General features: G+C 66.7%; 10 protein-coding genes across 10 annotated transcripts; 6 read left to right on the forward strand and 4 right to left on the reverse strand.

The window, feature by feature from the left end:
• The first annotated feature begins 1,639 nt into the window (after positions 1-1,639).
• On the forward strand, positions 1,640-6,146 carry EMIHUDRAFT_451464 (hypothetical protein). Its single transcript, XM_005769168.1, has 11 exons — positions 1,640-2,493; positions 2,676-2,804; positions 2,935-3,789; positions 3,931-4,077; positions 4,330-4,410; positions 4,480-4,660; positions 4,727-4,785; positions 4,862-4,993; positions 5,132-5,335; positions 5,451-5,731; positions 5,816-6,146. Exons 1-11 carry the CDS (start codon positions 1,717-1,719, stop codon positions 5,922-5,924), a joined length of 2,955 nt encoding a protein of 984 aa, XP_005769225.1. The 5' UTR covers positions 1,640-1,716; the 3' UTR covers positions 5,925-6,146.
• A 1,011-nt stretch (positions 6,147-7,157) lies between these two features.
• Positions 7,158-7,682, reverse strand: EMIHUDRAFT_66080 (hypothetical protein; the record flags this gene model as incomplete). The annotated part of the gene is made up of 1 exon (XM_005769169.1): positions 7,158-7,682. A coding segment is annotated over one exon (525 nt), but the record flags the coding sequence as incomplete, so codon positions are not given.
• A 609-nt stretch (positions 7,683-8,291) lies between these two features.
• On the reverse strand, positions 8,292-10,003 carry EMIHUDRAFT_416078 (hypothetical protein; the record flags this gene model as incomplete). Its single annotated transcript, XM_005769170.1, has 4 exons — positions 9,271-10,003; positions 8,986-9,196; positions 8,671-8,911; positions 8,292-8,454 (listed from the first exon to the last, which is right to left on the reverse strand). Coding segments are annotated over exons 1-4 (1,290 nt in total), but the record flags the coding sequence as incomplete, so codon positions are not given.
• A 1,111-nt stretch (positions 10,004-11,114) lies between these two features.
• Positions 11,115-13,045, reverse strand: EMIHUDRAFT_210356 (hypothetical protein; the record flags this gene model as incomplete). The annotated part of the gene is made up of 4 exons (XM_005769171.1): positions 11,115-11,140; positions 11,650-12,019; positions 12,104-12,218; positions 12,336-13,045. 4 exons carry the CDS (start codon positions 13,043-13,045, stop codon positions 11,115-11,117), a joined length of 1,221 nt encoding a protein of 406 aa, XP_005769228.1.
• A 522-nt stretch (positions 13,046-13,567) lies between these two features.
• EMIHUDRAFT_66010 (hypothetical protein) lies at positions 13,568-14,791 on the forward strand (the record flags this gene model as incomplete). Its single annotated transcript, XM_005769172.1, has 3 exons — positions 13,568-13,727; positions 13,928-14,335; positions 14,391-14,791. The coding sequence occupies 3 exons, from the start codon at positions 13,568-13,570 to the stop codon at positions 14,789-14,791; spliced, it is 969 nt and encodes a 322-aa protein (XP_005769229.1).
• Positions 14,792-15,407: 616 nt separating this feature from the next.
• Positions 15,408-16,849, forward strand: EMIHUDRAFT_210358 (hypothetical protein; the record flags this gene model as incomplete). The annotated part of the gene is made up of 3 exons (XM_005769173.1): positions 15,408-16,184; positions 16,301-16,537; positions 16,826-16,849. 3 exons carry the CDS (start codon positions 15,408-15,410, stop codon positions 16,847-16,849), a joined length of 1,038 nt encoding a protein of 345 aa, XP_005769230.1.
• Positions 16,850-17,247: 398 nt separating this feature from the next.
• On the reverse strand, positions 17,248-18,793 carry EMIHUDRAFT_436479 (hypothetical protein). Its single transcript, XM_005769174.1, has one exon. It carries the CDS (start codon positions 18,270-18,272, stop codon positions 17,556-17,558), a length of 717 nt encoding a protein of 238 aa, XP_005769231.1. The 5' UTR covers positions 18,273-18,793; the 3' UTR covers positions 17,248-17,555.
• Positions 18,794-19,382: 589 nt separating this feature from the next.
• On the forward strand, positions 19,383-21,453 carry EMIHUDRAFT_102763 (hypothetical protein; the record flags this gene model as incomplete). Its single annotated transcript, XM_005769175.1, has 2 exons — positions 19,383-20,598; positions 20,672-21,453. The coding sequence occupies 2 exons, from the start codon at positions 19,383-19,385 to the stop codon at positions 21,451-21,453; spliced, it is 1,998 nt and encodes a 665-aa protein (XP_005769232.1).
• A 986-nt stretch (positions 21,454-22,439) lies between these two features.
• EMIHUDRAFT_210362 (hypothetical protein) lies at positions 22,440-23,938 on the forward strand (the record flags this gene model as incomplete). The annotated part of the gene is made up of 8 exons (XM_005769176.1): positions 22,440-22,465; positions 22,507-22,963; positions 23,032-23,085; positions 23,207-23,260; positions 23,331-23,351; positions 23,516-23,608; positions 23,722-23,789; positions 23,872-23,938. The coding sequence occupies 8 exons, from the start codon at positions 22,440-22,442 to the stop codon at positions 23,936-23,938; spliced, it is 840 nt and encodes a 279-aa protein (XP_005769233.1).
• A 126-nt stretch (positions 23,939-24,064) lies between these two features.
• On the forward strand, positions 24,065-25,481 carry EMIHUDRAFT_436481 (hypothetical protein). The gene is made up of 4 exons (XM_005769177.1): positions 24,065-24,504; positions 24,666-24,809; positions 24,890-25,378; positions 25,448-25,481. The coding sequence occupies exons 1-3, from the start codon at positions 24,103-24,105 to the stop codon at positions 25,286-25,288; spliced, it is 945 nt and encodes a 314-aa protein (XP_005769234.1). The 5' UTR covers positions 24,065-24,102; the 3' UTR covers positions 25,289-25,378; positions 25,448-25,481.
• Positions 25,482-25,735: the final 254 nt, after the last annotated feature.

Here is a 25,735-nt window from a genome sequence, read left to right on the forward strand (position 1 = left end):
CTGGAACATGAGCGCCGCGCCGCGCAAGACCGGCCCGGCGGTGAGGGGGACAACGGGCAAGGCGGGCGGGCAGCGCCGGTGGCTCGAGGCTGGCCGCGGGAAGAGCGACGGCGGGAGCAACTCGGTGGTGGGCATGTCGTTCAGCGACTCGGGCATGATCGAAGCAAGCGACGCATCCTCCCCCCAAGGCGTGAACGAGAGCGGCCTGACCGCCTGCGGCGGCGCCTATGTTGAGGGGAGAGGCGTCGCTCTGGTGCGCGCAGAAGGCGGTCAGGGGGCGCGGGGCGGCTGCGAGGCGGCACCTTGTCGTGGAACTCGAAGATGAGCGTGCCCGCGACCTCCCACTCGCATCCCAGCCCGACCGCCGCGATCCCCATGACCGCCTCCGCGTCGTGCGCCTCTGCGCAGTTTGTGAGCACCACCACCTTTGGATCCTGCTGCATGCGCGCCGCGAGCTCCGTCCCAAGCAGAGAGACGATGTCGACCCGCTGGCGGATGAAGCCGGCCGGCAGCACGTCGGTGTCGCCGTCGTCAAAGTGGACACGGAAGCCGGTCGTTCCCCTCTTCGTCTGCACGACCTTCGTCACGTAGCCTGGGAACCAGCGCGCCTTTTTTTGATATCGGGCATCGACGCGGTCGCCAAGGGCAAAGGCGGCGCCCTCGGCCAGCGCGTCGTCGTCCGAGGTCGCCTCTAGTGGTGGCGGCGCTGGAGCTTCGTCCTTGTAGGCAGCGAGGTCCTCCCCGTTGTAGCACCACAAGAGCTCGGCTGTCTGGGCCGTCTCGGGGTCATTGGTCGACCCGCTCTCAATGAAGCACCGGAAGAGAACTGCAGGGCGGATGCCAGCTGCGAGGGGGCGAGCGGGGCGACTCAGAGCTGGGAGGGCGCCATACGCAGCGCCTCGCCGCACACGCTGCGCAGCGAGGGTGTGTGCAGCTCCACACTAACTGCGCGCGCGCCGGGAGGCAATAGCGCGCGCGTACCGTCGCCATTGGGCATACTGAACGCGACCTCGTAATAGCGGTCCGCGCCGTACCGAAGGGCCTGCCCGTTGTTACGACGCGACACCGCGTTCTCGCCCACGCGGCCCAGCAGGCGCCTGGCAGGCGCCGCTGGCATCCCCAGCAATTGAGGCGCCTCTCCTCTCACCTGCCCTCTCGTGAGCTTCCAGTGGTTTGCGTTTACTAATGGAAACCTCCTGAAACTTCAACAACTCCCAGGCAGGTTTTGTGTTCCAACTCGCCACAGGCTGGGAATGGGGCGAGCTCGACTCTCACCTCCCCCGACAGTTGACTCCAGGCCTCACTCGGGGCCCTCCGGTCTTGGCCTTCCGGTTCGCCGGCTGACCCGCTGTCTTCCCACGGCACCTCCCCCCCCTCGGTCCCCTCCCCCGGGTACTCCAGCCTCCGACGGGGTGGTTCCGGGTCCCCCAGGTTCCGCGCGGGTCGGAGTGGTGACGGCCACGCCGGCGGCGGCGGCGGAGGGGGGGGAGGGTACGGTGGCGGTACTGGCGTGGTCCAGTTTCGGCTCCAGTGGTGTACCTGTGTTAGTGCCAGTGCGCGCCAGTCCCGTGCCCAGTGTTGTGCGCGGGAGCCTGGGGCGTGCTCAAATTCTCGTCGCCAGAGCCGCCCGCCAGCAGAACTCTGCCGGTAGACAGCCCGGCCAACACTGGAGCACGCCGCCGCCCTCGCACCGATCGCTGCTATCCCGCTGAACCGATGCGCCGCTCCTCCTGCCCGTCGGTGGTGCGTGCCAACGGCGGCAAGCCGCCGCCGCCGCCGAGCCGCTCCTCCGTCGCCAGCTCGACCGCCGTCGTCGTCCGTGAGTCCATGTGCGAGCTGGCGTACGACAAGGACGAGCTGACCGATTCGATGAAGGGGAAGCTGAAGCAGGCCTTCAAGCTGCCGTCGCAGGATCCGGCCAAGATTCAGAGCTGGAACCCAGACCTGCGGCGCAAGTCCCTTGGCGTGGCCAAGCGGCCCAGTTCGTGGACGCCGGGCGCATTCACCGCTCCGATGGCACTGCCGCTGGTCGGTCCGGCGATGCCGGCAGAGGAGGAGTACACCTTCGAAGAGCTCGTGCTCTGGAGGCCGCCTGAGCCGGAGACTGGCGAGTCCGCCGCCGCCGCCGCTGCATCACCGCCCGCGCCTGCCGACGGCGCAGAGGGTTCCGACGCCGCCGTGCCCGCGCCCGACGCACCCGCCGCGCCCGCCGCGCCCGAGACGCCCGCGACAGCCGTCAGTGTCGACGGCTTCCTCTGCCGCTGGCTGCGCGAGCACCAGCGCGAGGGCGTGCAGTTCCTCTTCGACTGCTGCATGGGCCTGCGCGACTTTGACGGCATGGGCTGCATCCTCGCCGACGACATGGGCCTTGGCAAGACGCTGCAGTCGATCGCCATCCTGTGGACTCTGATGACGCAAGGCATGGACGGCCGGCCGGCGGTGACCCACACGATCGTCGCCTGCCCCGTCTCGCTCGTCACCAACTGGGAGTCGGCGCGTGCTCCGCCTCTCGGCTCGCCCCCGCCCCCCGCCTCGGCCGCCCCCGCCCCCCGCCTCGGCCGCCCGCGAGCCTGCGGCGAGAGAGGCTCTCACTTGCGCTCGTGCCGGGGCGCCCCGGATGGCCGCCGACCTCCCCTCCCCTCCCTCCCCCCCTCCCCCCCCCCGGCCCGCTGCAGGAGCTCAACACGAAGTGGATCAAGGAGGCGCGCCTGCGCGCGAAGGGGATCCAGGTGATCGCCGTCGCGGAGGCCAAGAAGGAGGACGTGCTCAAGATGGTGCGCCGGTTCACCACGAGCCCGTCGGCGGTGCGGCTCGCCCGCGCGCCGCCCTGCCGCCGCGCGCCCCCCCGCCGCCGCCCCGCCACCACGCCGCCCCGCCACCACGCCGCCCCGCCACCACGCCGCCCGCGTGCAGGTGCTGATCATCTCGTACGAGACCTTCCGCATCCACCAGAAGCTCTTCAAGAAGGGGCAGCAGTGCGGCCTCCTCATCTGCGACGAGGCGCACCGCCTCAAGAACAAGGACACCAAGACGGCGCAGGCGCTCGCCTCGCTGCCGACTCGCAAGCGCATCCTCCTCTCCGGCACGCCCATCCAGAACGCCCTCGACGAGTTCTACTCGATGGTGCACTTCGCCAACCCGGACCTGCTCGGCTCGGAAAAGGACTTTTGCCGCCAGTACCAGCGGCCGATCCTGCGGGGCCGCGAGCCGGACGCGACGGACAAGGAGCGCGAGCGCGGCGAGACAAAGTCGAGCGAGCTCGGCAAGATCGTCAACCAGTTCATCCTGCGCCGCACCAACACGCTCCTCTCGAAGCACCTGCCGCCCAAGCTCGTCTGCGTCGTCTGCTGCTCCATGTCGCAGCTCCAGACGCAGATGTACCGCCAGTTCCTCGACTCCAAGGCGACGCGGCTGCTCGTCAACGGCGGCAAGCAGTCGATGGTGCTCGAGTCGATCAACTCGCTGCGCAAGCTCATCAACCACCCCCTCCTCGTCTCGGAGAAGGGAAAGGCGTCCAAGGGGTTCGAGGACGCGATCCACCTGCTCCCCGACGAGACCATCTCGGACCGCCGCTCCGGCTCGCGGCCTGTCTTCGACCCGTCGCTCGGTGGCAAGTTCAGCGTGCTGCACCAGCTGCTGCGCTACGTCAAGGCGACCTCGTCCGACCGCTTCGTCCTCGTCTCCAACTTCACGTCGACGCTCGAGCTGATGGAGCGCATGTGCATGCAGGAGGGGTGGAAGTCCTGCCGCCTCGACGGCAGCTGCTCCATCAAGAAGCGCACGCAGATGGTCGAGGCGTGCAGCGAGCCGACCCCCCCCCCCTCCCCCTCCCCCCCCCCCGCCAGCCCCTCCCCCGCCCAGCCCCTCCCCTGCCAACACCCGCCCCTCGCGTGACACGCCGACCGTATCCGCGGCACGCGTGTCCCGCAGGAGTTCAACGACCCGCGTGGCGGCCTCTTCTGCTTCCTCCTCTCGTCCAAGGCGGGCGGCTGCGGCCTCAACCTCATCGGCGGCAACCGGCTCGTCATGTTCGACCCGGACTGGAACCCGGCAAACGACAAGCAGGCGGCCGCGCGGGTGTGGCCTAGTAATTAACTAATCAATTATTAATTAAGCAAACGACAAGCAGGCGGCTGCGCGGGTGTGGCGCGACGGCCAGAAGAAGCGCGTCTTCATCTACCGGATGATCGCGGCGTCGTGCATCGAGGAGAAGATCTTCGAGCGGCAGCTCTCCAAGGCTCTCTCTTCACACCTGCAGCTGTGAACAGGAGAAGATCTTCGAGCGGCAGCTCTCCAAGGCTCTCTCTTCACACCTGCAGCTGTGAACAGGAGAAGATCTTCGAGCGGCAGCTCTCCAAGGAGGGCCTCTCGGGCATCGCCACCAACGAGGATGTCGAGGCGCCCGCGCCCGTCGCCAACCCGCCGCATCGCGGCCCTCCCCGGAGACCCGAGCGCCTCACCCCCTCTCGGCGCGAGCAGGTGTCCACCTTCTCCTCCTCCCAGCTACGCGACCTCTTCTCGTACCACGAGGGCGTCCCCTCGCACCTGTACGACAAGATCAAGGACGACGCCGACGCGGCGGAACGCGCGCCCGACGGGCCCGCCAACTCTCTCGACGAGCCGTCGCCGTCGCAGGAGGCGCCGCTGCGCCAGCAGAACGGTTCGCGGCCGAGGCGACCGCTGGGCGGGGTGAGGCGCGGCTGAGCGCAGAGGTTGCTCTCGGTAGGCTGGCCAAAGGAGACTGGCGATATGCACCTGTGGGCGCACCACTCCACCGCGTCGTCGGTGGACGACGAGGCGGATCCCCCGCGGCTGTGTCGGCGCGAGGTGCGTCTGTCTCACCGCCCGGGGGCGTGTGTAGGCGCTCCGGCGTGCGACGCGGCACTCGTCCAAGGAGAGTGGCGGCGTCTCGTTTGTCTTTTCGCTGCATGTCAAGGGCAAGGACCTCAAGAAGGCGCGCGCCGAGGAGGAGGAGGAGCGGAGGCGGCAGGCGGTGGAGGATGCCGAGCTCGCGGCCAAGGAGAAGGAGGCACGCCGCCTCCAGTCGTCGGCGACGCCCTCCTCGTCGTCATCGCTGCCGCCGCTGCCCCCGCCCGCCACCGCACTCGGCGTGGGCGGCGGCTGTCGCCAGGCCCCGTCGGTTTGCAGCCCTCACCGAGGCGCGTCGCGACTAGCAGGCGGCAAGGAGAACTCGCAGCCGGTGACTCTCGGTGGCAGCAAGCTCGCGTTTGGCAAGCGGCCCCTCCACGCGCTCGGCCGTCGCGGCCCGGCGTTGCCCGCTCCCAAGGCTGGCCCCGGGGCAGCCAAGCAACGGGCCCCTCCGTCAAAGGCCAAGGTTGCGCCTAGATGACCCGACAGACCCAACCCTCCTCCCCGCCCCCGGCCCCCCTCCGCGCGAGAGAGCGACGCCGTGCGCGGCGGCGCTCACACGCGGATCGATCGCGCGTCAGGCGAAGCAGAGGCGGCGTGCGGTGGACTCGGACGAGGAGAGCGAGGAGGAGGAGAGCGAGGAGGAGGAGAGCGAGGAGGAGGAGAGCGAGGAGAGCGAGGAGGAGGCCGAGAGTGAGGACGAGGAGGCGGACGTGGACATGGCTTCGGAGGCGGAGGTAGAGGCGGAGGAGACCTCGAGCGGAGCGGAGCCAGCAGCTGAGCCAGCCTCCGCCGGTGCGACCTCGGCTCAACCACAGCCAGCTCCTCCTCCTCCTCCGCCGCCGCCGCCGCCGCCGCCGCCGCCGCCGCCACAGGCGTGAGATTTCAAGCTGCGAACGCCCACCCAGCCCACGGCCACTCCCGACAGCTTGCGACTCTCCCCAAACCCGCAGGCGTCCTCGGGGAGCTCAGCGGGCAGCGCCGCGCCGACGTCAACATCGACGTCTTCCGCGCGCAAGTCTGGCAGCAAGCTCTCCCTCTCGCGGCGCAAGTGAGCGGGCTGACCCTGGAGGAGGCGTGGGTGGCTTCGCTTGAGCGGGGGTGCAGCACCTCATGCCTTCTCGCGTGGAGCCCGATGTTCCTTGCTCTTGGCAGGTCTGAGAGGTCATTTGGACGAGAGTTTTGTGGACGATCGTTGCGTTCGGGCCGTTGTCACTTGTCTGTCTACTGTCAGCGGGGGGACCCTGGCGTACTGGACCGCTGTAATACGTACCCCCAGTTCTTTTCACTTTTCAGTTCTTTTGTTTGAGACCCCGCGCGCCGCGCCCGCGGTCCCCCCCCGGGAGGGTCCCCTTGCGGGGTCCCGGTGCCCGGTGGGGGGAAACCCCCCGGGCCCCCCCCCCCCCCCCCCCGACCCCGCGCGCGCTCCCCTCCCCGCAGCCGCACCCCGGCGCGTGTGTGGCGCTGGCGGTGCCCGGACCCCGGTCCCCGCGCGCTCTTAGCCCGTTGGTAGTGAGCTACCTAAGTCGTGAGCTTGTCGAAATTATCGCGTGAGCCACACAAACTGAGCTGTCACGTGTCAGCTGCAGCTGTCACAAACACGGACTAATTTACAGACTACATAAACATATGTGTGTCGGAGGCCCAGTCGCCCACAGTACCAGCGGTGAGCAGAGAGCCCTCGCAGGCACACCACATGCTGAGAGGTCAGACCGCTCACAGTTCACGCACAGGGGTGGGGAGGCGACACAGGTGCAAGTGCTCTGCATTCGATTAATTACGACTCTCATCTCGCTCTTCGTGCTGCCCTGCGCTCGCTGGTTGCTCCGTATTCAACTCATGATACAGCAGCTGCAACCCTTCTTGCTTGGGCTGCCATATTCCAGCCTTTCCGCCTCCTCCTTCTCGAGCCTTTCCGCCTCCTCCTTCTCGGCGTACTCGATGCGCAGCTGTTCGGCGGCCTGCACGCCGGCGAAGTAAGTCACCGCACCCTTCCGGCGTGCGGCCGCTTGGATTAGCGTAGCGCTTGACTCCTCGGCCAACGCCTTCTCTGCCGCCGCCGCCTCTGCCCGGACGGCGGCCTCCTCTGCCGCGGCCTTCTCCGCCGCCGCGGCCGCCTCTGCCGCGGCCTTCTCCGCCGCCGCGGCCGCCTCTGCCGCGGCCTTCTCCGCCGCCGCGGCCGCCTCTGCCGCGGCCTTCTCCGCCGCGGCCTTCTCCTCCGCCGCGGCCTTCTCCGCCGCCGCGGCCGCCTCCGCCGCCCGCCGCTCCTCCTCTTCCTTGGCGCGCGCCTATAGCCACGACTCTGCAGCGGTCAGAGAGGCCCGCCGACCCGCAGCCCACACCGGCCCCTCGCGTATCGGCGCCTCGGCGAGGAGCGTCGCCTGCGAGCTTGCGCGCCTGCGGCGGGCGAGCGCCTGGATGGCGGTGGCGCTCCCCGCCTTCTCGGCCGCGAGCTCGGCCTCCAGCAGCCCGAGCGCGCCGTCCCGCAGGAAGGCCTTTGTGTGGCCGAGCTTCCACATGTCACGCGGGAGCCGCTGCAACACCGCCTCCGCCCGCTGCTTGGCGGACAGGCGCGAGGCTTGCGGCGTGACCCTCACCACCGCCGCCCAGCCCAAGGCCCAGACCTCGGCGAAGTCGGTGCGGACGGGGAAGCCCTCGCGCCGGATGCGGACCGTCTCCAGGACGCCGAGCGAGTTCAGCTGCGCCAGCACGAGGGCGGAGTCGAAGTCGCCGCCGGTCTGCGCGCTGTTCGGCTTAAGGCAGCGCACGAAGTGCGGCGTGCCGCTCTGGAGCGTCTCGAGGAGGGCGTTGGCCTACGGACGTCTCTCGGAAACGTCCCACGCGCGGCTCGGCCGGCTCGGGAGCGGCTCGAGGAGCGCTGGCCTGGCTGGTGAAGGTTGAGGAGATGCCAAAGCTGCCGCGGATCTTTGCGGTCGCCGACGGAACCTTCTTGCCCGCGGTCTTCTTCTTGCCCCAACGCGGCGGCGGGGCGGTGGGCATCGTCGTGGCGAGGACGACCTTCGCGTAGCCGGCGAGCAGCGGCAGCAGGTCGTGCAAATCCTTGTGCAGCGCCTCGACATTCTTCTCGACGAAGTGGCGCGAGTCGTACGAGATGTCGCCTGCGCGCGAAGAAGGTTCAAAGTTCACGGAAAGTGCATGTGAGGGAGACGGCGCGCGGTGGCCGCGCCTGCAAAGTGCGACACCACGAAGACCCGCCCGTCGGCCTCCCCGGCCGAGAGCCGCCTCGGCTTGGCGACGTGACGCGTCCGGCCGTGGTGGCGGAAGACCTAACCGCACGGTGACTCGCGTGACCTCGCGTGCCCTGGCGTCATCACGGGTTAGGCTCTGCCCGTGGTGTGGCGGGAAGGCCTCGAGCGAGAAGGCGGCGGACGAGCCGCGCTCGCCGAGCTTGCCCTGCTCCTCGAGGAGGGGGATGAGGCCGTACGGCGCCGCAGACAGCACGGCGAGGACGGCGTCGTTGGACGTGTACGAGACGGCGGCGTCGTCGATGCCCTCTGCCTTGTAGAGGGCTGCCTCGCGCTCGAAGACGTGCGCGTTGAAGAGGCGCTGCAGCAGCTCGTTGGCCTATATTATAGCTATTGACTGACTAGTCATTAGCTATTCATTAGCAGCTCGTTGGCCTGTGCGTCATGCATGCAGCTGAACACAAGAGAGTGTTGGATGCACTCATGTCGGGGGTACCAGGTCTCTGTGCTCCGCTCCGTGCCGCATCTGTGCCACATCTGTGCCGCATCAAGCGCCTCTGGAGGCGAGGACTGCTCTCCGCATCTAGGCTCGTGCGTAGTTGATGAGCAGCTGCTCGAGCGAGTTGGAGCCGACGTCCTCGAAGCCGACGATGTCGAGCAGCATGAGGGAGCGCGCCTCCTCGCCCCCCTTGCCTCCCGACGAGGGCGGGGCGAGGTGCGCGTTGAGTCGGAGCACGAGGAAGTCGAAGACGTGCTGGTAGAGGTGGCGCGTCAGCGCGTCGCGCGCCTCGGCGGCCTCGCTCGGCGAGAGCGGGATCTGGCTCGACGAGCCGCGCCTAAGTCTCGGCCACAGCCTCAGACGCGGGCCGCCCCTCTCGGAGGGAGCGGGACGTGGTGTCGGGCCGCGCGCCCAGCCAGCGCCGTGTGCGTCCGCATGGTGAGGGCCTTCTGCAGCTTCGCCGCCGGCACGCCGAGCGCCTCCGCGGCGCGCTCGAGAGGCGCCGCCTCCTCGACGAGCGAGCCCCCCCCGCCCTCGGAGCGCACGGAGTCTCCCTCCCCGCCGGGGACGATGAAGGCCACGTTGCCGAGCTCGAGCAGGCCGAGCAGTGTGCTCCACACGCCTAATGATCCATTCTCGTGCACCCGTAGCTACTTTCAATCAGCTCGAGCAGGCCGAGCAGTGTGCTCCACATGCCGGCGACGTCCGCAGCAGAGAAGCCGAGCGCCGCCAGCGCCGCCTCCACCACGGCCAGCTCCGACGACGGTGCCGCCTCGCCCGCCTCCGTCTTGACCTCGCCGTCGTCGGTGCCGCCGGCGATGGGGTCGTCAGCGATGGTGTCGCCGGGGGCTGCCTTTGACTCGGCGGCCTCGCCTTCGGCGCCGCCCGCCAGCTTCGCGTCCATCTCCGGCCGGCCCTCGGCCGCCTCGCCCTCCGCCTCCTCCTCGGACGCCGCGTATATCGTGTCAGCCGCTTCGGTCGCAGCCGGCGGGGCGGGGCTGCGGGCGGTGCCGCCGAGCATGGCGTATGAGTCTGGGTCGAGTCCCCTCGCCTCGAGGAGCCAGTAGAAGACGTGGAAGGAGCGCTCGCCCGCCGCCTGCCCCGCCACGCGCGAGCGCTCGAGCAGCAGCGTCCGAAAGCTGCAGCTCGACACCACGCCGCCCTTGCCGTGCGGCGTCACGCCGAGGCAGGTGAGCTTGCCAAACCGGCTCGAGTTGTGGTTGTGCTTCGTGCGCGCGTTTCCGAAGGCCTCGAGCACGCACGTCGTGTTGAGCACGGCGTCCTCCAGCTTCGACGCCTCCTCCTTGGCCCCGCCCGCGGCCGCACTTACCGCACGGCAGTCGGCAGACGCGTGTGCGATGAAGCGAAGCATCTGGCGGCAGGCTTCGGTCTTGCCAGCGCCCGACTCGCCGTTGCAGACCAGGGCTTGCGGCGTGCCGGCGGCGCTGAGGACGCTGCGCCAGGCCCGCTCCGCCACGGAAAAGACGTGCGGCGGCGTCGACGACGACTTTCGCTCCGCGGCCGCAGTCGCGGCGCGCCTCCACCCGTCTGGCAGGTCGTAGAGGCGAGGGATGGTGCGGAACGGGTTGACGGAGAGGAGGACGTCGGGGCCGGCCCAAGTGTAGATGGTGCCCTGCTGGAAGCGGCGGCGCAGCAGGTCGAGGAGCGGCGCCTCGTGCAGGTCGTCCATGTACGTGGGGTCGTCCCAGTTGAGGGTGTGCGAAACGTTGTGCGCCGCCGTCTCGAGTGTGTCGAGCGTCCGTCCGTCAGGGAGGATAACGTCGCCCGACTCGGTTCGCTCGGCGAGGACCCAGGCGCCGCCCTTTTGCCGCGCCCAGCAGAGCGAGGCAGTCATGGCGGATGCGAGAGCGCTCGCCTTCCTTCGACGCCGCGTTCGACTCGCCGCGCAGCTGTGAGCGCTGTCAGAGCGGTGTTTCGACACCGATATCGTTCGAGGCGCCTTCGACACGCCGTGAATTGTGCCGGCAGCTTTCTTTTCTCGCCTGTAGGGTGAAACAGAGAGAGAGAGAGAGAGAGAGAGAGAGCATGGCGAAAAACTCGTCTCGCCACACACCAAGGGCGTATGCTCTGGCGAGACGTGAGGCGCATGCGCCCAGGAGGGGAGGGGGCATGTGTAACGACACTGCTAGAGATGCCTTTCGGGGCCCAGAGATAAAACTTCTGTGATGCCATGCGTGACCTAGTAGTGTCCCCAGCTATGGGCGTGTCCACGTTGGAGCCAGGTGTGGTGTGGGCGCGAGAATAGCTCCGCCGTTCATGGAGGCAACCGATGCGAGTCGACTGGTGTGTGTCGTCGTGGTTTCGTATCAAGAATTCTCTCTCTCGGGTGAAACAAAGGTGCGATTTCGGGGCCCGGGGTTGTGCGTTTATGTGAAACAAACAAGAAATCACACTCTGACAGTGATTTGGGCTCGGCAGCTTGTCAGCCCTCAGCCGAAGCTGGGGCCGGTCCTGTAGCCGAGAGAGCCTTCTCGTATTGGGAGAGAGAGATTTTTAGCAATACCAAACAAATCTAACACTCACGCGTCATTTGGGGCCTGGAGCCCTGTTCACGCGCGTGCGAGACGTGCAGACAGGGTTTGTCGTATTGGTGGCGCCAATACATACAAACAAATACATTTCCCCGTGGCAGCAGAGCAGCCGAGCGCGGCCCGCCTCCGCCCGCCCGCCGGGGGGAGCACTACGGTAGCGGCCCCGGGCAGGCGGAGGCGGGGGAGGCAGCTGGTGGAGGCAAGGTGTCGAAGGCGAGGGTGGCGCGGGAGGCATCTCGGCGGAGGCACAGCGAACGGCGCCGCCAAAAAAGAATTTTAGCGCGCCAGTCCCGGTGCCCAGGGCGCTGTCGTGCAAAAGAAAAATCTTGTTATGCCGACGGCTTTTACCGTCGCCGCCGGCGGCGGCGCGCCGCGCGGAGTATAGGACGCTGCTGTAGGCTCGAGAACACGAGAACCACGACGGGCGGTCGCGCTGGGAGGTCAGGCGAGATTGCCAACCGCACCCTCAAGTGCGCTCCACAGTCACGCTTTCATTCCCGTCCGTCAACCACCCCCGCTCCACCCCCTCCCCCGCGGCTTCCCGGCGCCCAATCGCCCCCTCCCTCCTTTCCAAGGAGCGCGGCAACCACCTCCCGCGCTACCCGCTCGGACGCGCCCCAAGCCCACACGAACCCGTTGCCGCCGTAGGCGCCGTTCCCCCAGACGCGGCCGCGCAGCGCCAGCCTACGCGCGATCGGCGTCTCGGCCGCCACCGGCCGAACGCCCGTCCACGCCACGTGCTCGGAAGAGGCGAGTGCCGCTCCGAGGGCGGTCCTGCGGAAGTGTGCGAGCGCGCGCGGGTTGAAGGCGCGCGACTCGACGGCGGCGGGGTCGAGGCTCATCAGCCCTCCGACTCGGTACCCGCCCGACGCCTCTGGCCGACAGAACATCGCCTGTAGGAAGGTTCCGAGAAGGTTCAGGGGAGGTGCTCGGTGCACGACGCCTCTGGCCGGCGAACAAGCCTGCTCGGGGAAGACCAGGGCGAGGCGAGGCGGAGGCGCGGGCGGCGCCTTTCCTGACGGGGTTCGGAGGGAGAAGCCGGCCACGCCGCGCACGCACGCCCCCGGCAGCAGCTCGTCGAGAACAGCGCCGCTGCAGACGACCGCGGCGTCGTACTCTCGCTCGACAGCGCCGCCGGCCTCGCCGCCCGCTCCTGCGCCGCCGCCGCGCCGCAGGGAGCACGCGACGGCGCCGCCCGCCGCCCGCAACCGCTCCACCCGCACGCCGTACTCGAAGCTGGCCCCTCGCTCTGTGGCCAGGGCGGCGAGGGCGGGCAGCAGGGCCTCGCAGTCGCACCACCCGTCCCGGCGCGAGAGCGCCGCGCCAAGCAGCGGCTCCTCGAGCGCGAGAGACGGCTCGAGCGCTCTCGCGGCCGCGGCGTCGAGGAGCTCGTACCCGCCTCCGGGCTGCGCGCGTCGCAGCTCGTCCCACAGGCGCGCGCTCCGGACGACAAACAGCGCACCGCGGTGCACGTGCGGGCCCAGCCGCTCCCCGTGCCGCGCGAGCACAGCAGACAACGCCTCGCGGCAGTCCGCCTTGCTGAGCGGCGCGGCTGCGGGCAGGCCGACGGCCAATTTCCTCAGGCGCGAAGTGGTGAGGCGGACCCCGAGGAGCAGAAAACGCAGCCAGTGACGCAGCCTTGAGCCATGCGCAGGCCGCACGACGCCCTGCAGGGCTGCGCTGAGCAGTGTCAGCGGCGTCTTGTGGATGTTGTCAAAGAGCATCAGCGAAGCTCCGCCGAAGCTAGCGCCGTGGCCCGGGCCTGCCGCCTCCTCGACGACGTCGACCTCGATCCTCGTCGATGTCGTGTGAGCCTCAAGCCGCTCGAGCTCGTCGAGGATGCCGATGGCCGTGAGCGCTCCAGCGATGCCCGCGCCGACGACGAGGACACGCCGAGGCGGCGGCTCTTGTCGGCACATCGGTTGCACACACAACGAAAGAATTTACCAACCCAGTCTGTCTCACAGCACACAGGCTCGACACAGGTGCGAACTGGCGCGTGCTAGTACTATCACCGGCACACCAACGAAAGAATTCTATTCGATTAAGCCTCTCTCGAAAATATCACCACAGGCGTCGTTGGCGCACAACTGAGCGGCAGCTGCGCTGGAAATAAGGAAGACGCGCGTCACTTCATGCGGAAGCTTAGCTCCCCTACTCTGATCGCGCTCGCTCGCCCCGTGTCCGTATCCCACAAAGAGCTCGTAGCCTTCGTCCTTCCAGTTTATGTGTCTCTGGGGCGCCCCCTCTGGGAACAACGTCTCCCCTCCTGTCGCTCCCTCTCCTGTCTCTCGTGCCCAGTGTCGTGCGAGTGGCGTTTCTTTTTTGCACAAGACTGGGGGTTGGAAAAATTCTTTTTTGCCCGACCAACTAGAGGGAGGAGCCCGCCGCGCCTGAAGGCCCTCATCAGCACCTCCCACCTTGCCGCCAGCCACAGCTGAATGGCCACTCCAGTGACCAAGGCAAATTACGCCCACGCCGAGACGGCAGTCATCCTCAGCGACTACGTCAAGAAGATCGCCAAGGGTACCGGCAGTGGTGGTGTCGGTGTCATGCTCCATCAACGCGCCGGCCATGACCCTGACGATCGAACAATACTGCGTGCGGGCAGAATAGATGGATAGGGAGGCGAAGCAGCAACGACTGGACGCCGGCAAGGCATGAGAGACCGTCACACACGGAGCACACCTGGGCTTGGAAGGAAGCCACCTGACGGCAACCTGAGACACAGTCACAGTCCCGAGAGCGGCCGCTCTCACAGAGAGTCGTGGACACGTGTTCACGCGTGCCCCTGTGCACAGGCCCGAACTTTGACACCATGTATTCGTTCGCGGTGCTCGATCTCACCTGCGCGGCAACCGTCGTGCTGCCGCAGACCGAGCGGTACCAGATCTTGGAGGTGATTGACGAGGAGCACTGGATCCCGCTCATCGCCGCCGAGCCCGGCCGGTACGAGCTCACCAAGGAGTCTGTGGGCAGCCGGTTCGCCTTTGCGTTTGTGCGCACGCGGGTGAACATGCAGGACCCCGCGGACCTGCGGCTGGCGGCCGAGGTGCAGGACGGGATCGCCGTCGAGCAGGCCGAGCCGGGCAGCTACCAGCAGCCTCTCACCTACGACATGGACGAGATCCTTGCCCTGCGCAAGGCGTACAACGAGCGGAAAGGGAAGGAGGGCGTCACGTCGGAGATGATATTTGGCGCGCGCGACTGTGGCGCGACTGTGGCGCGAGCGGCGTGTCTCTTCACGCCCCTCGCTGCAAACAGGCAAGAAGGGCGAGCTCTCGGAGGAGATGCGCAACTTTGGCGTCGCGGTCGGCTGGGGCGGGCTGCCGAAGGAGGGGGCCGTCTACCCCTTCCCCGACGCCGTCGACTCGATCGACCCGCACACGCTCACGCTCAGGGACGTGCCCAATCACCCGCGCGCCTTCTGGTCCGTCACCGTCTACGACGAGGACGGCTTCGCCCGCGGGGGCCACTACAACGTCAACTCGGCCTTTGCGAAGCCGGACGCGGACGGCGCCTTCGTGATCCACTTCGGCGGCGACCAATCGCAGCCCAACTTTTTGGAGATCTACCCCGGCTGGAACGTGGCGCTGCGCATCTACTCCCCGGTGGGCGCCTACTTCGATGGCAGCTGGACCTCGCCGCAGCTCAGGCGCTGTTAAGGTGCACCTTAAGCCGCGCGCTTCGCGCTCATGGGTGCTCCAGTGGTGATTGGGGGACAAAACCCTCTTTTTTGCCGCCCCGTACTTGAGCACTTGCCGTCGTCATCCATCAAAAAGAAGCAAAGAGAGCAGCCAGCCCACTTGGAGCACTTGGAGTGCAGTCAGCAACCGCACATCCAGGGCCGGGGGGCTAAGAAGCACACCCAGCGGGCCAGATGATATTGGCATCGGGTTGCGCGCAGCCCCTGTGTGAGCGCCCACTTGCGGAGCACTTGGTCTTGGAGTGCAGTCATTAACCTCACATCCAGGGCCGGGGAGCTAAGAAGCGCACCCCAGCGGGCCGGATGATCGGTATCGGGTTGCGGGCTCGAGAGCCCTAGCCCTGGGGGGTGCGCGTTCGCAGGGAAAGGCAAAGGGCGCCGTAAAGTAAACACGCTTGGGCGCGAGGGCTCCGCGCGCTTTGGTGGGGTTCCCCTAGCAGCAGAACGCCCCCTCTACTCGGAGCTAATAGACACCAGTCATGCACACGACGCACGCAGAGGAGGCGGCGAGAGGGGAGAGCACACTCAATTTCTTGTTTCTGGCCGGCCTCACCACTCGCCTGCTGCCACTCGCGATGTGGTGGTCTGGGCGAGAGCAGAGCTGCAGCAACAGGCTGCTCCGGCGCCTGAGCTCGGTGCTCGCAGCGCTCGGTGTCAGGAGCGCACCCGCTGCACCTCCGCGACGCCTCCGCCTCGCTGTGGTCGGCGACTGCCACGGCCAGTACAACGAGGACGACAACGCCGCGCTGCTCGCCCTCGTTCCTGACGCCGCCCTCTTTGTCGGCGATTACGACAACGAGGCGGCCGACATCCCACGCACCATCGCTAAACTGCACGGCGCCCTTCCCGTCGCGTCCATAATGGGCAATCACGACGCGTGGTACCTCTCCAAGTTGATCGCCAGGGAGCGCACGGCACTCGACTCGGCCTCCTCCTCGGCCTCCTCCCTCGCGCCCGGTGCTCAGCCGCGCCTTGGGGAGAGCGCCGAGTTTGAGTCCGTGCGGCAGCAGCATTCGCTCCTCGCACCGTCCAACGTCGGCTGGGGCCGCCGCGACTTCGAGGCGCTCCCCCTCAGCGTCGTCGGCGGGCGGCCCCTCTCCTCGGGAGGCGCGAGCCTCGAGCGGCACGCGCGCATGTACAGCTCGCTCTGGGGCGTGCGAGGTGCGGAGGAAAGCGCGGCGGTCATCGCGAAACACGTGCGCGCTGCGCCGCCGGGCGCGGCGACGGTCATGCTCGCTCACAACGGGCCGAGCGGGCTCGGCAGCGCGCGGGACGATATCTGCGGCAAGGACTGGGGCGGTGGCGGCGGCGGAGACTGGGGCGACGAGGACTTGCGCCTCGCACTCTCCGACGTGACAGGCGCAAAACAATGACCTCCCCCCCCCCTTCCCCCCTTCTTCTCACGGAGCTGCGCCGCCCGCCAGGCGTACCCGTCGTCATTTTCGGCCACATGCACGACCGGCTGCAGGGCGGCGGCCAGCGGTCGATGGTGTGCCGCGGGGCGGACGGACGGCTCTACGTCAACGGGGCGAGGGTGCCACGGTGGCGGACGGCGCCCTCCGGCTGCGGCGTCGAGCGGCTCTTCACGATGGTCGACCTCGAGCAGTCGAGCGGGGGGTGGGCGGCGGCACGCGTGGAGCAGGTGTGGGCGCTGCCGGACGGGCGCGTGACGGAGCGAGAACCGCTGTGGTCTGTTGACGACGAGGTGGAGCAGATTAGACAAAGCCGAAGTCAAGACAAGCGAGAGCAAAATGTGGCATGAATCTTTATTTTCGAGTGCCCTGTTCGACGCGTTCGCTCTATTACTGATTTGGGGACTAGGTCCAGCCCTGGGTGGCGCAGGTTGTGACATTTGGCGATTCCGCGACTTACTGGGCCCCTGAGCCGCTACCCGTGTGCGATTTTTTGTGGCCCGGACATGATACTGATAGTAAACGGGTCAGAACCGGCCAAACACACACAGGCTACAGCCCCACACACGCGCCCGCCATAGCTCCTGGAGAGCATGCGCGAGTGACGCGCTGCAAGCCGCGAGAGTGGCATCAGAGGCAGGAACGACGTGCTCTTGCTGCACCTCGCAGCTGCACCAAGTGTGCTCGCAGTGTATGCCACGGCCACTGCCTGCGGCATTGCTCTCGTGCAGCTAGGCGATGCAGGTCCATCAGCAGGGCTCATCCAATGCGAGCGCACATTGTGCGTAGCCGCGGGCAGGTGGCAGTGCACAGCCGCACACCGGCTGTGGCGGCTCGAATGCCCCCGGCAGTGCTGCTAGTCATCAACTTGCGTATTAGGGCCGCAGCAGACTGCTGCTGTGGCAGCAGCAGCAGCCTGCTGCTGCCTGATTCAGTCAAGCCAGCGGTGCAGCGAGGCGTGCAGAATTCGCGCGGTTTGGTACCTCCTGAGGCTGAGCGCGTTCAGACTCGGTGACCGGAGTTGGAAAAAAATAGGAAAAAAATCGCACCAACACGACACTTCTCACTTGACAGGAAACGTTTCAAACGACCGAGAACCGGTGACCATCGAGCAAGCTTAATAACTAAGTGTGCATGCGGGCTATAACCACCGAGCGCGACGCGCCTGCCGTAGGCCGCCTGGGCAATGCTGCACACACTATTACGTGGAGGCAGTTATCCTTGTGGCGTCGCTCCTCTGGCCCTGGCGGTGTATGAGCCACGGGGTCATGCAGGGTGGGCCGCTGCTGCCTGCTGGCCCTCGACGGTATATCAGTCCGAGTCGGAAAGCGCGTCCACGTCGGACTCGGAGCCGAAATCGTTGCCGCCAAAGTCGTCCGTGCCACCGCCGCGCTTGCTCTGAAGCGACTGCTGCAGGTACGCGATGCGCTCCTCGGTCTGCGCCTTTGCCAGCTCCACGGCAGCCATGCGCGAGACGGTAGTGTGGTGCGCCTGCTTCTTGGATGGCCTCTTCTTGTGGCGGGCGTTGACGAAGCGGTGCAGCTCCCACAGCGTCTTGCGGTCGAGAGCGTTGAAGTCCACCTCGATCTCGTCCGTCCCGTTGCCGAGCGAGGGCGTGCTCTCCCGGATGATGGCAACCACCCCGGGCAGCCTGTCGCTGCTCAGCTTCTGGATGGCCGCCGTCAGCCGCGCCTTCTCCTCGTGCGTCATGTCGTGTGACAGGTCGATCGGCGGCGTCGCACCCCTTGGGCGTTTATTGCCGGCGGCGGGTAGCGCGCCGGCGGGGAGCGCGGCGGCGGTGGGGGGCGCGGCAGGCGAAGGCTCGACGATGCACTGCCGCTGCATCTCGAGCAGCTGCTTCATCTCTGCCATCTGCCGCTGCAGGTCCTGCATCTTCATGCTCAGGGCGTGCTCGCGCCGGGCCTTGCGCTGGTCGTCCTTTCGGCGCGCCGCCGCCTCCGCCGCCTCCACCTCCTGTGGGATGGTGGCCATCTTCTCGTCAAAGACCTCCTCGAGCTTCTCCGCCATCCGCGCAAGCTCGGACTCTCGGCCATTGTACTGGCGGCAGTTTGCCCACACACGGTCCACGTCCGTCTTCACGTGAACTTCGCTGGTGTATTTGCCCGCCTCGACATTCTTCTTGATGGTGCCGAGGTCGACCGGGTCCTCGACTGCGCGCGGCCCGTGATAGTAGGAGGGGAAGATGCTTGGGTCGACCGGCGTCGCAAAGGGCGCAGCGTAGTGGTGGCGTAGCAGTTCGTTGAGCCGCTTGAGAACAGGTACCAGTGCAGCACTGACGTTGTCACGTCGCACTGCCAGCTTTGGGCGCGTCGAGCGGCGCACGGCGAGCGGTGGTGCGAGCGTGGGCGGGAGCTCGACTGATGCATTCTGCTGGAGGGGCAGTGCGGCTGCCGCGGCTGCCGCCTGTGGGAGCGTCACCGGCGCTCACTATCCCCATCTGTGGGACATGGGGGGTGCGACGCACCGTTTGCGCGCGCGCGGGCTGAGCGAGCGACATCATGGCAAGACCGAGGCACGGACGCGGCAGGACACGGCCTGGAATCCTGGACACGCTTTCTTCTTCACTTCGGCCTTGCTCACTTCGGCTAAGCTCACGCCCCAAACGCTACCAGTTGCTCAGGCCAAGTCCAGACACACTAGAGGACTGCCTGAGCACACAGGGAGGGGCAGGTACTACTATTACTGTATATATTCACACCTTCCATGCACCATGCTGTTTTCATAATACGCGATCGCGCAGGTTTTTCTTTGCGAATCTTCTGTTCTCGGGGTCCGGGGTCGACCTTTTGTGTGAACGAGGTATTTCCTTCTCAATCACAACACACAAGGCTGTGAATGAAGGTCCGCCTCTCACACCCTCACCCACTGTGATTTCGTGTTTGTTGGTTTTCGATCTCTCTCTCTCTCTCTCTCTCACTGTCTGAGAGGGCGCTACTTGTTTCTTATCAACCTATCTGTGAGCGGCGTTGCCTATATGTGTGTCCCTAACTCCCTAAGCCCGGAAGATGAAACGAAGAATCCGGAACGATCCCCTCTCCTTGCCGCGTGTAAAGCGCCGCCGCCATTTAGTGGCGCTGCGCGGCGGGCGGCTCGCGCGCGGGCCGCCAAACCACGTATATGCCCGTGCCGGAAAGGCCGACAGTGGCCCGGCCGAGCAACCAGTACATTGCGCGCACTCGCAAGAGCGAGAATGTCAAACTCAACGTGAACACGCTCCCCTCGTCGTACGACTCCATTCAGTCGACACGTGAACTCGACAAGGTGTGCGCCCCGACTGACGTCGGGTGCGGCTTCTGGTGCTCGGGCATGCTCTTTTACCTCCTGATGGGCATGGTGCTGGCCGTGCCCGTCTACCTCGCGATCATTCTCGGCTCGGTCGCGGTGGCCCTCTGCACGCTGCTCTCGGCGCCCGCCTGCCTCGGCCTTGTGGTGTGGTTCCGCTCTCTCGAGCCCAAGGGCGACCCGTACTGGGCCTTCCTGCTGATGCTCCAGCGCACGAACTTGGCCCAGAAGCTGATGGCCCCTACTACCGCGCGCCAGGACTTTCCAGTCGACTGCATGCGCCCCAAACGCACGCTGCGCAAAGTGGACATCCCGTTCACTGGTGGTCTCTACGCGCCGGTGGAGAACGAAGAGGAGTTCATGCCTGAGAGCGGCGCTTTGTTCCCGGGGCTGAACTGGACGCCCGCCGACCTGCTCAGCGGGGCTCGCATCCTCTTCCTCCCCTTCGATGGCCGCTGGGGCACGCCCACTTCCTTTGAGCCGGGAGTGAACCCGGTCGCGTTTGCAATGAAACTGGTCGGCTCCGTTTACCCGACCATCGTGCAGGACTGGTCAGCGGAGGAGAAGCAGTCGGACGAGGGCCTCGCGCGCTTTTGCCGCGACGGGATCGGCGCGCACCGCGTCGAACGGGTGCCGGACGGCCACCCCGACGCGGAGTACGGCTACTTTGTGCTGCGCACCAATGCGCTCGCGGCGTACGAGACGCGGCCCGGTCTCGCCACGTACGGAGGCGACATCTACTTTGACAGCGAGTGGAAGGTGACGTGCATCGTGCGCGCCGAGCGAGACCCCGACGCCGAATGGTGGCGCCCGCCTGCGCTCAAGGTGTACCGCCCTGGCTCGGCCGCCTGGGTATATGCCAAGTTCTGCGCCCGCTCGTCGGTTCTGTCGCTCGTCACGATGATCGATCACCTCTACAACTGCCACTGGCACCAGGCCAACACTATCACGATCGCCACGCGCGAGCAGCTCTCCCCGACGCATCCGGTCCGCCGCTTCCTCGTCCCCTTCCAGTTCTTCACCATCTCCATCAATAAGCAAGCCGTCAGCGGTCTCCCCGCCACGCTGAGCTACCCCCGCACCCCGTCGCCGCCCCCTTCACCCGGTGCCGGCCGCGCCTATAGGCCTCGCCGCGTGGATGTCGACCGTGCCGCGCCTGTTTGCCTTCACAAGACAGGGCCTCGCCTCCGCCTACGCCGACGCGCCCGCCGCCGTCTCAAACGACGAGGACGAACGCTTTGGCGCGGGGGAGGTGCTCCGCCAGCGCGCCCAGACGCTCAACACGCCGTACCACGTCTACGCTTGCCGCTACTACGAGGCGGTCGAGGTCTTTGTGACGCAGTACCTCGACACGTTTTACCCGTCGGCCGAGGCGATGGAGGCGGACGCGGAACTCGCCGGCTTTCTCGAGCAGCTGGTGGCAATGAGGAACATGGAGGCGCGGCACGGCGCGACCGACAAGCTCGACCTGGCCGGCTTGTCCGCCGCCGAGAAGCGGCGCGTCGTGCTCAACGTGCTGAGCAGCTTCGTCTTCCACGTGACGATGCTGCACGAGCAGGTTGGTTCGGTGCAGGTCTACGTGCAGGACGTGTCGTGGGCCTCGTTCCACTGGAAGGAGGACGAGACCATCGGCACCAAGGAGGCGGCGTACGGCGGCGCGATTCTGATGGCCCTCACCTCGACCCCCATGCCAAAGCTCATGGTGACGCCCGGAGGGCCGAGAGACTGGACGTTCCTATTCCCCGCGGAGGGCGACACTCTCAAGGCGTTGCAAGGCGGGTTTGCTGACTTCCAGAGCAAGCTCGTCCGTCTCGCTAGCGATGTCGAAGAGCACAACAAGGTCCGTCCGCACGAAGCCGTGTTCACCGTGAACCCGCGCTACCTCGAGACCTCAGTGTCGGTATGACCGAGACCACCATTCGCGGGGACGGGCCGACGGCCCTCACGCCCCCGCGCGGATGCTTGCCCTGAGCATATTAGTCGTGGGCGCGTGTAATCTGAAGGTCGCTACGCGGAGCCACGCGACAAGCCAAGCGACGAGCTCCGGGGAGGCGGCCCCCCCCCAGAGGCGACGAGCGCACGAGCCACGATTTTAGGGATTAGTTGAAGTTGTGTGCGCGTTCGGCGACGTACGTACAAATGAATTCGGACACACACCGCGAGGAGCGAGGGCGCCCTCAGGCCTCGAGCCTCAGGCGCGGGCACACGGACACGACACAAGGTGACATGCACATGCGCAGACCGGGGCAGATGCACCGAGATGGGAGACGGATATGGGTGAAAGTGATGCCCGGCGGAGGGAGAGAGGGACGACGAGATCGGTGTTTGTGACGCTCAAAGTTCTTTTATGTTAGTGCGAGTGCGTCCGAATCCCCTGCCCTGTGTTGCTCGAGCTGTGTTGTGCCATAGTGTTTAAAATTCTTTTAGTAAAAAAGAAAGAAAGAACCCAGAACAATAAATAAATAAATAAATACAACGGACATCCCAAGCTAGGGCTGGGTCGAGGACAGACACGTCCCCACCTTTGCAGGATTTTGCAAAAGCGAGGGGGGAGGGCCAGGGCGCATCGCCGCGCGGAGAGGGCTGGGCACAGGGCACTTGGAGCACTTGGAGTGCAGTCATTAACCGCACATCCAGGGGGGCCGGGGGGCTAAGAAGCACACCCAGCGGGCCGGATGATTGGCATCGGCACAGGGGATCTCTCTCGCATAGGATATGCACTCGGCGGCACGAGGGCAAGGCTGGGCGTCCTATGTTTGTGCTCCCCCCCGGACCCCTCGCTCTCGGGCACTAACCATCTGACCACTCATCGAAAGTCTTTAAAAATCTCCTCTCTCTCTCTCATCGACGGGGCTTGGCGAGCGGCCGCGCTGCGGGGCAGGGCTGGTGAGAATGGGCTCTGGCCACTCGCCCGTGCGGTTACCCAGTAATCTGGCCACTCGCCCGTGCGGTTACTCAGTAACCGCAGTAACCGCACGGGCGAGTGGCCAGAGCCCAGAAAAACCGTGCGCCTCGCGAATTCTTCTTCGGTGCATCAAGTTCGCCTCGAAGCAGCGCCGATTTGCATGGCGCACTCGTCAGCAAAGAGCCTTCTTGCCCTCGCCGCCCGGCGCTCGCCTGAGGAGCGGCTGCTGCCGGGTAGAGAGCGATCCGACACCTGGCCCACCGAGGCTGGCGACGGCGTCGGAGTATTTGCTGTGCGGATGGAGCGGCTGCTTCCATCGGCGCATGGAGTGTTTGTGGAAGTCGCACCGACGTCCACGGTGGGCGAGCTCAAGGTGCAGTACCTCGCTGCGCTGGCGCGCGAGACGGGTGGGCGTGGCACCTCAGCCGACGTCGAGGCAGGACGTATACTCGCTCTTGCAGACTCGTTGGAGCTCCGGCTGATACTCGACGGCGCCGAGCTCCGCGACGAGGTGACGCGCTGCACGGGCCGCGGACCGCGCAGACCTCTCCGCAATTCAGTGCCTCTTCTTGCCATCAGGCGCTGCCGCTGCCCACTGCCGGCGTCGGCCCTGGAGACTGCGTCATTGTCTTGGTGCGGCGGCGGCGGCGCTGCCTCTTCGCCGCAGCGGAGCGGCTCTGTAGATGGTGGCCGCTGCTGCTGTCGCTCGGCCTCGCCGCCGGTGCGATCGCCACGCTCGCACGCGCTCTCGCAGGCCGCGCATGCGGCGCCTCCTTGCTCGGTCTCGCTGTCGCCGGCGTGGCGGCGCGTGCTGCACGATTGAGAGGGGAGGGCGCGGGCTGCGGCGTCTGGCGAGCCGCGCCCGGAGTCTGCACTAGGCGCTGCTGCCGTACGGGCTGGTTCTCTCGGGCATGACCAACGACGAGTGCGGCCGTCGCCTCTTTTGGCCGCTGCGGATGCCTCGCCCGCTCGCCACCCGCGCGTGCGCAGCCATGCTGGCGCCCTCTGCAGCGGGAGGACGGGCCTTGCGCAGCGGCCACGACGGCGCCTCTGTCCCTGGTAGGCGGCCTCCTTGCTCGCTTGCGCGCTGCTGTCTGCCCGGCTGTGGAGCGAGGACGGCGTCGCTTGCAAGCGCCTCGCCCCTGACGCGTACTACGTCTCCTTCGCGGCACACCGCCTGATAGCTGCCCAGCTACCTTGCCATGCGCGCCCCCAGCTGCCCGCCTCTTGAGCCGTCCCACCCGAAGCTTCCGTCCTCCCCCCGGCCAGGTCTGGCTGCTCCTCTCGCTCGCCAATGCGCCGTGGGGTTTGCTGCTGCTGCTGCCGTGTCTACTCGCGTGCAGGCTACCCGCCTGCAGGCCCAGGCAGCCTCCTCGCCTCTCATCTTAGAGAGCTCAGCCCGCTCCCTCCCACTTGCAGGTCGCCGCTCGCCTTTGAGATTGTGGCTCACCTGTCGGGGGCCAACGGCGGCTCGATGCAGCGGTGATCAGATCACCATCGAAACCGCCGTCTTTATTTTTGTCGCAAACACAGAGCACTTGCAAAGAAAGAAGGAACACGTGTCTGCGGTTTTTCTTTTAGTCGCACGTACACCTCCCCCGCCCGGGAGGTCCACACACCCACGCCAAATTGCCCAGCAACCACAGAAGGATGACCTGCGCCGATCTTGCAGTCGATGACCTCATCCGCCAGCGCGCGGAGCGGCACGAGGCTGCGGAGCGGGTGACGTGCGCCTCAATCATGCAGCGCCTCGATGCGGCGGGCCACGAGCGGGAGCTGCTCCTCCGGCGGCTCCACGACGCAGAGGGCGAGCTATCCCGACTCGGGACCGCGCAGCGCGAGGCGGCGGCTCTTGCGGAGGCCCGAGGTGCCGCGCTCGACCGCTGCCGCGAGAAGATGTCGAAGCTCGCCCGCGCCAACCTCGAGCTGGAGCACCGGGCGCAGGCCGCTGCCAAGAGAGAGGCGGACGCGGCTCGCTGCGTCGAGGAGGCTGCGAGCGGCCACATGGCCCAGGCCACCGCCGCGTCGCGAAGAGAGCGCTCACTCGACCAGGTGTGCGACCCGCCGTCCCTGCAGCCCTTGGTCCATGCGCATCACCGTCCCTGCAGCCCTTGGTCCATGCGCATCACCGTCCCTGCAGCCCTTGGTCCATGCAGCCCTTGGTCCATGCGCATCACGCGGCTGCCTCTCACCGCCTCGTGTGCACGCCGCAGCGTTGGCGCGAGGCGAGGGGCAAGCAGCTGGCCGCCGAGGAGGCGGAGAAGGCGGCACAGGCTCGACTCGAGGAGGCGTGCCAGCTCGGCCAGCGCGAGAGCAACAGGGCCTCTCGGGCAGAGGCGGAGGCCGGCAGGCTGCAGGCGGGGTCGGCGAGGGCGAGCCGACGCTCCCTCGCGAGGCAACTGTCCTGACACCCCCCGTGCCTCTGTCCCTCCTCCAGGCCGCCCTCGGCGAGCTGCAAGCCTCGCATCGCGAGCTGAAGGCGTCGCACCGCTCGTTGCAGGACGAGCACCGCGAGTTGCAGGACGAGCACCGCTCGTTGCAGGACGAGCACCGCTCGCTGGAGGACGAGCATCGCTCGCTGCGCGAGCGGGAGGAGGCGGAGGAGGCGCGCCGTGCCGACGAGGATGCCAGGGAGCGCGACCGCCGAGAGCCACAGCTGGCGCGGGAGCGCGAGGAGCGCGAGGGGCTCCAGGCGAGGCTCGAGGCGCTCGAGCTTGAGATCGCCGCAAGAGACGAGGCGGCGCGCCGGCAGGCAGAGGCCGCCGCCGCGCTGGCGGCTGTCATCGACGAGCGCGACGACCGGATCAGGGCGCTGGAGGGTCGAGGCGTCAGCTAATGCGTTAACGCGACATAATATTTATCCTAAAGGGAACCCCACCACAAGATTTTGCCGCTCTCCTGTGTGTCGCTGATCGGGTTGTGAGATGTGAGATGAGAGAGAGATTTTTAGCAATACCAAAGTCCAAACAACTCTAACACTCACACGTCATGTTTTGAGAGAGAGATTTTTAGCAATACCAAACAACTCTAACTTTGTCATGTTTTGTGAGATGTGACGTCTGACGTGTGACGAGGGGTGAGCGTGACCGTGAGGGGCCACGGATTGAAGATCCCTCACACCAAGATCGTGCAGGGCGGGGATGACATGTCCCCAAATCCCATCTCGCCTCAGCTTAAGAAAAGAAAGAAAGAAAACGGACAACCCAAGGGAGGGATGGGAGGACGGCACGCAACTGCGATTTCTCTTTCCGCGCGGTGCCTGGTTGGCGCGGCCCTGTTTATA

Source organism: Emiliania huxleyi (assembly GCF_000372725.1).
Source record: "Emiliania huxleyi CCMP1516 unplaced genomic scaffold EMIHUscaffold_43, whole genome shotgun sequence".
Lineage (NCBI taxonomy): Eukaryota > Haptophyta > Isochrysidales > Noelaerhabdaceae > Emiliania > Emiliania huxleyi.

What these genes read in the sequence shown, in the direction of transcription:
- EMIHUDRAFT_451464 (XM_005769168.1), top strand. Translation starts at nt 1,717, where the DNA reads ATGCGCCGCTCCTCCTGCCCGTCGGTGGTGCGTGCCAACGGCGGCAAG. An exon ending in TCGTCACCAACTGGGAGTCG is followed by an intron (nt 2,494 to 2,675) that starts GCGCGTGCTCCG and finishes GGCCCGCTGCAG; the next exon opens with GAGCTCAACACGAAGTGGAT. An exon ending in GCCGCTGCGCCAGCAGAACG is followed by an intron (nt 4,661 to 4,726) that starts GTTCGCGGCCGA and finishes TGCTCTCGGTAG; the next exon opens with GCTGGCCAAAGGAGACTGGC.
- EMIHUDRAFT_436479 (XM_005769174.1), bottom strand. Translation starts at nt 18,272, where the DNA reads ATGGCGGAGAAGCTCGAGGAGGTCTTTGACGAGAAGATGGCCACCATC.
- EMIHUDRAFT_436481 (XM_005769177.1), top strand. Translation starts at nt 24,103, where the DNA reads ATGACCTGCGCCGATCTTGCAGTCGATGACCTCATCCGCCAGCGCGCG. An exon ending in GAGAGCGCTCACTCGACCAG is followed by an intron (nt 24,505 to 24,665) that starts GTGTGCGACCCG and finishes TGCACGCCGCAG; the next exon opens with CGTTGGCGCGAGGCGAGGGG. An exon ending in CGGAGGCCGGCAGGCTGCAG is followed by an intron (nt 24,810 to 24,889) that starts GCGGGGTCGGCG and finishes TCCCTCCTCCAG; the next exon opens with GCCGCCCTCGGCGAGCTGCA.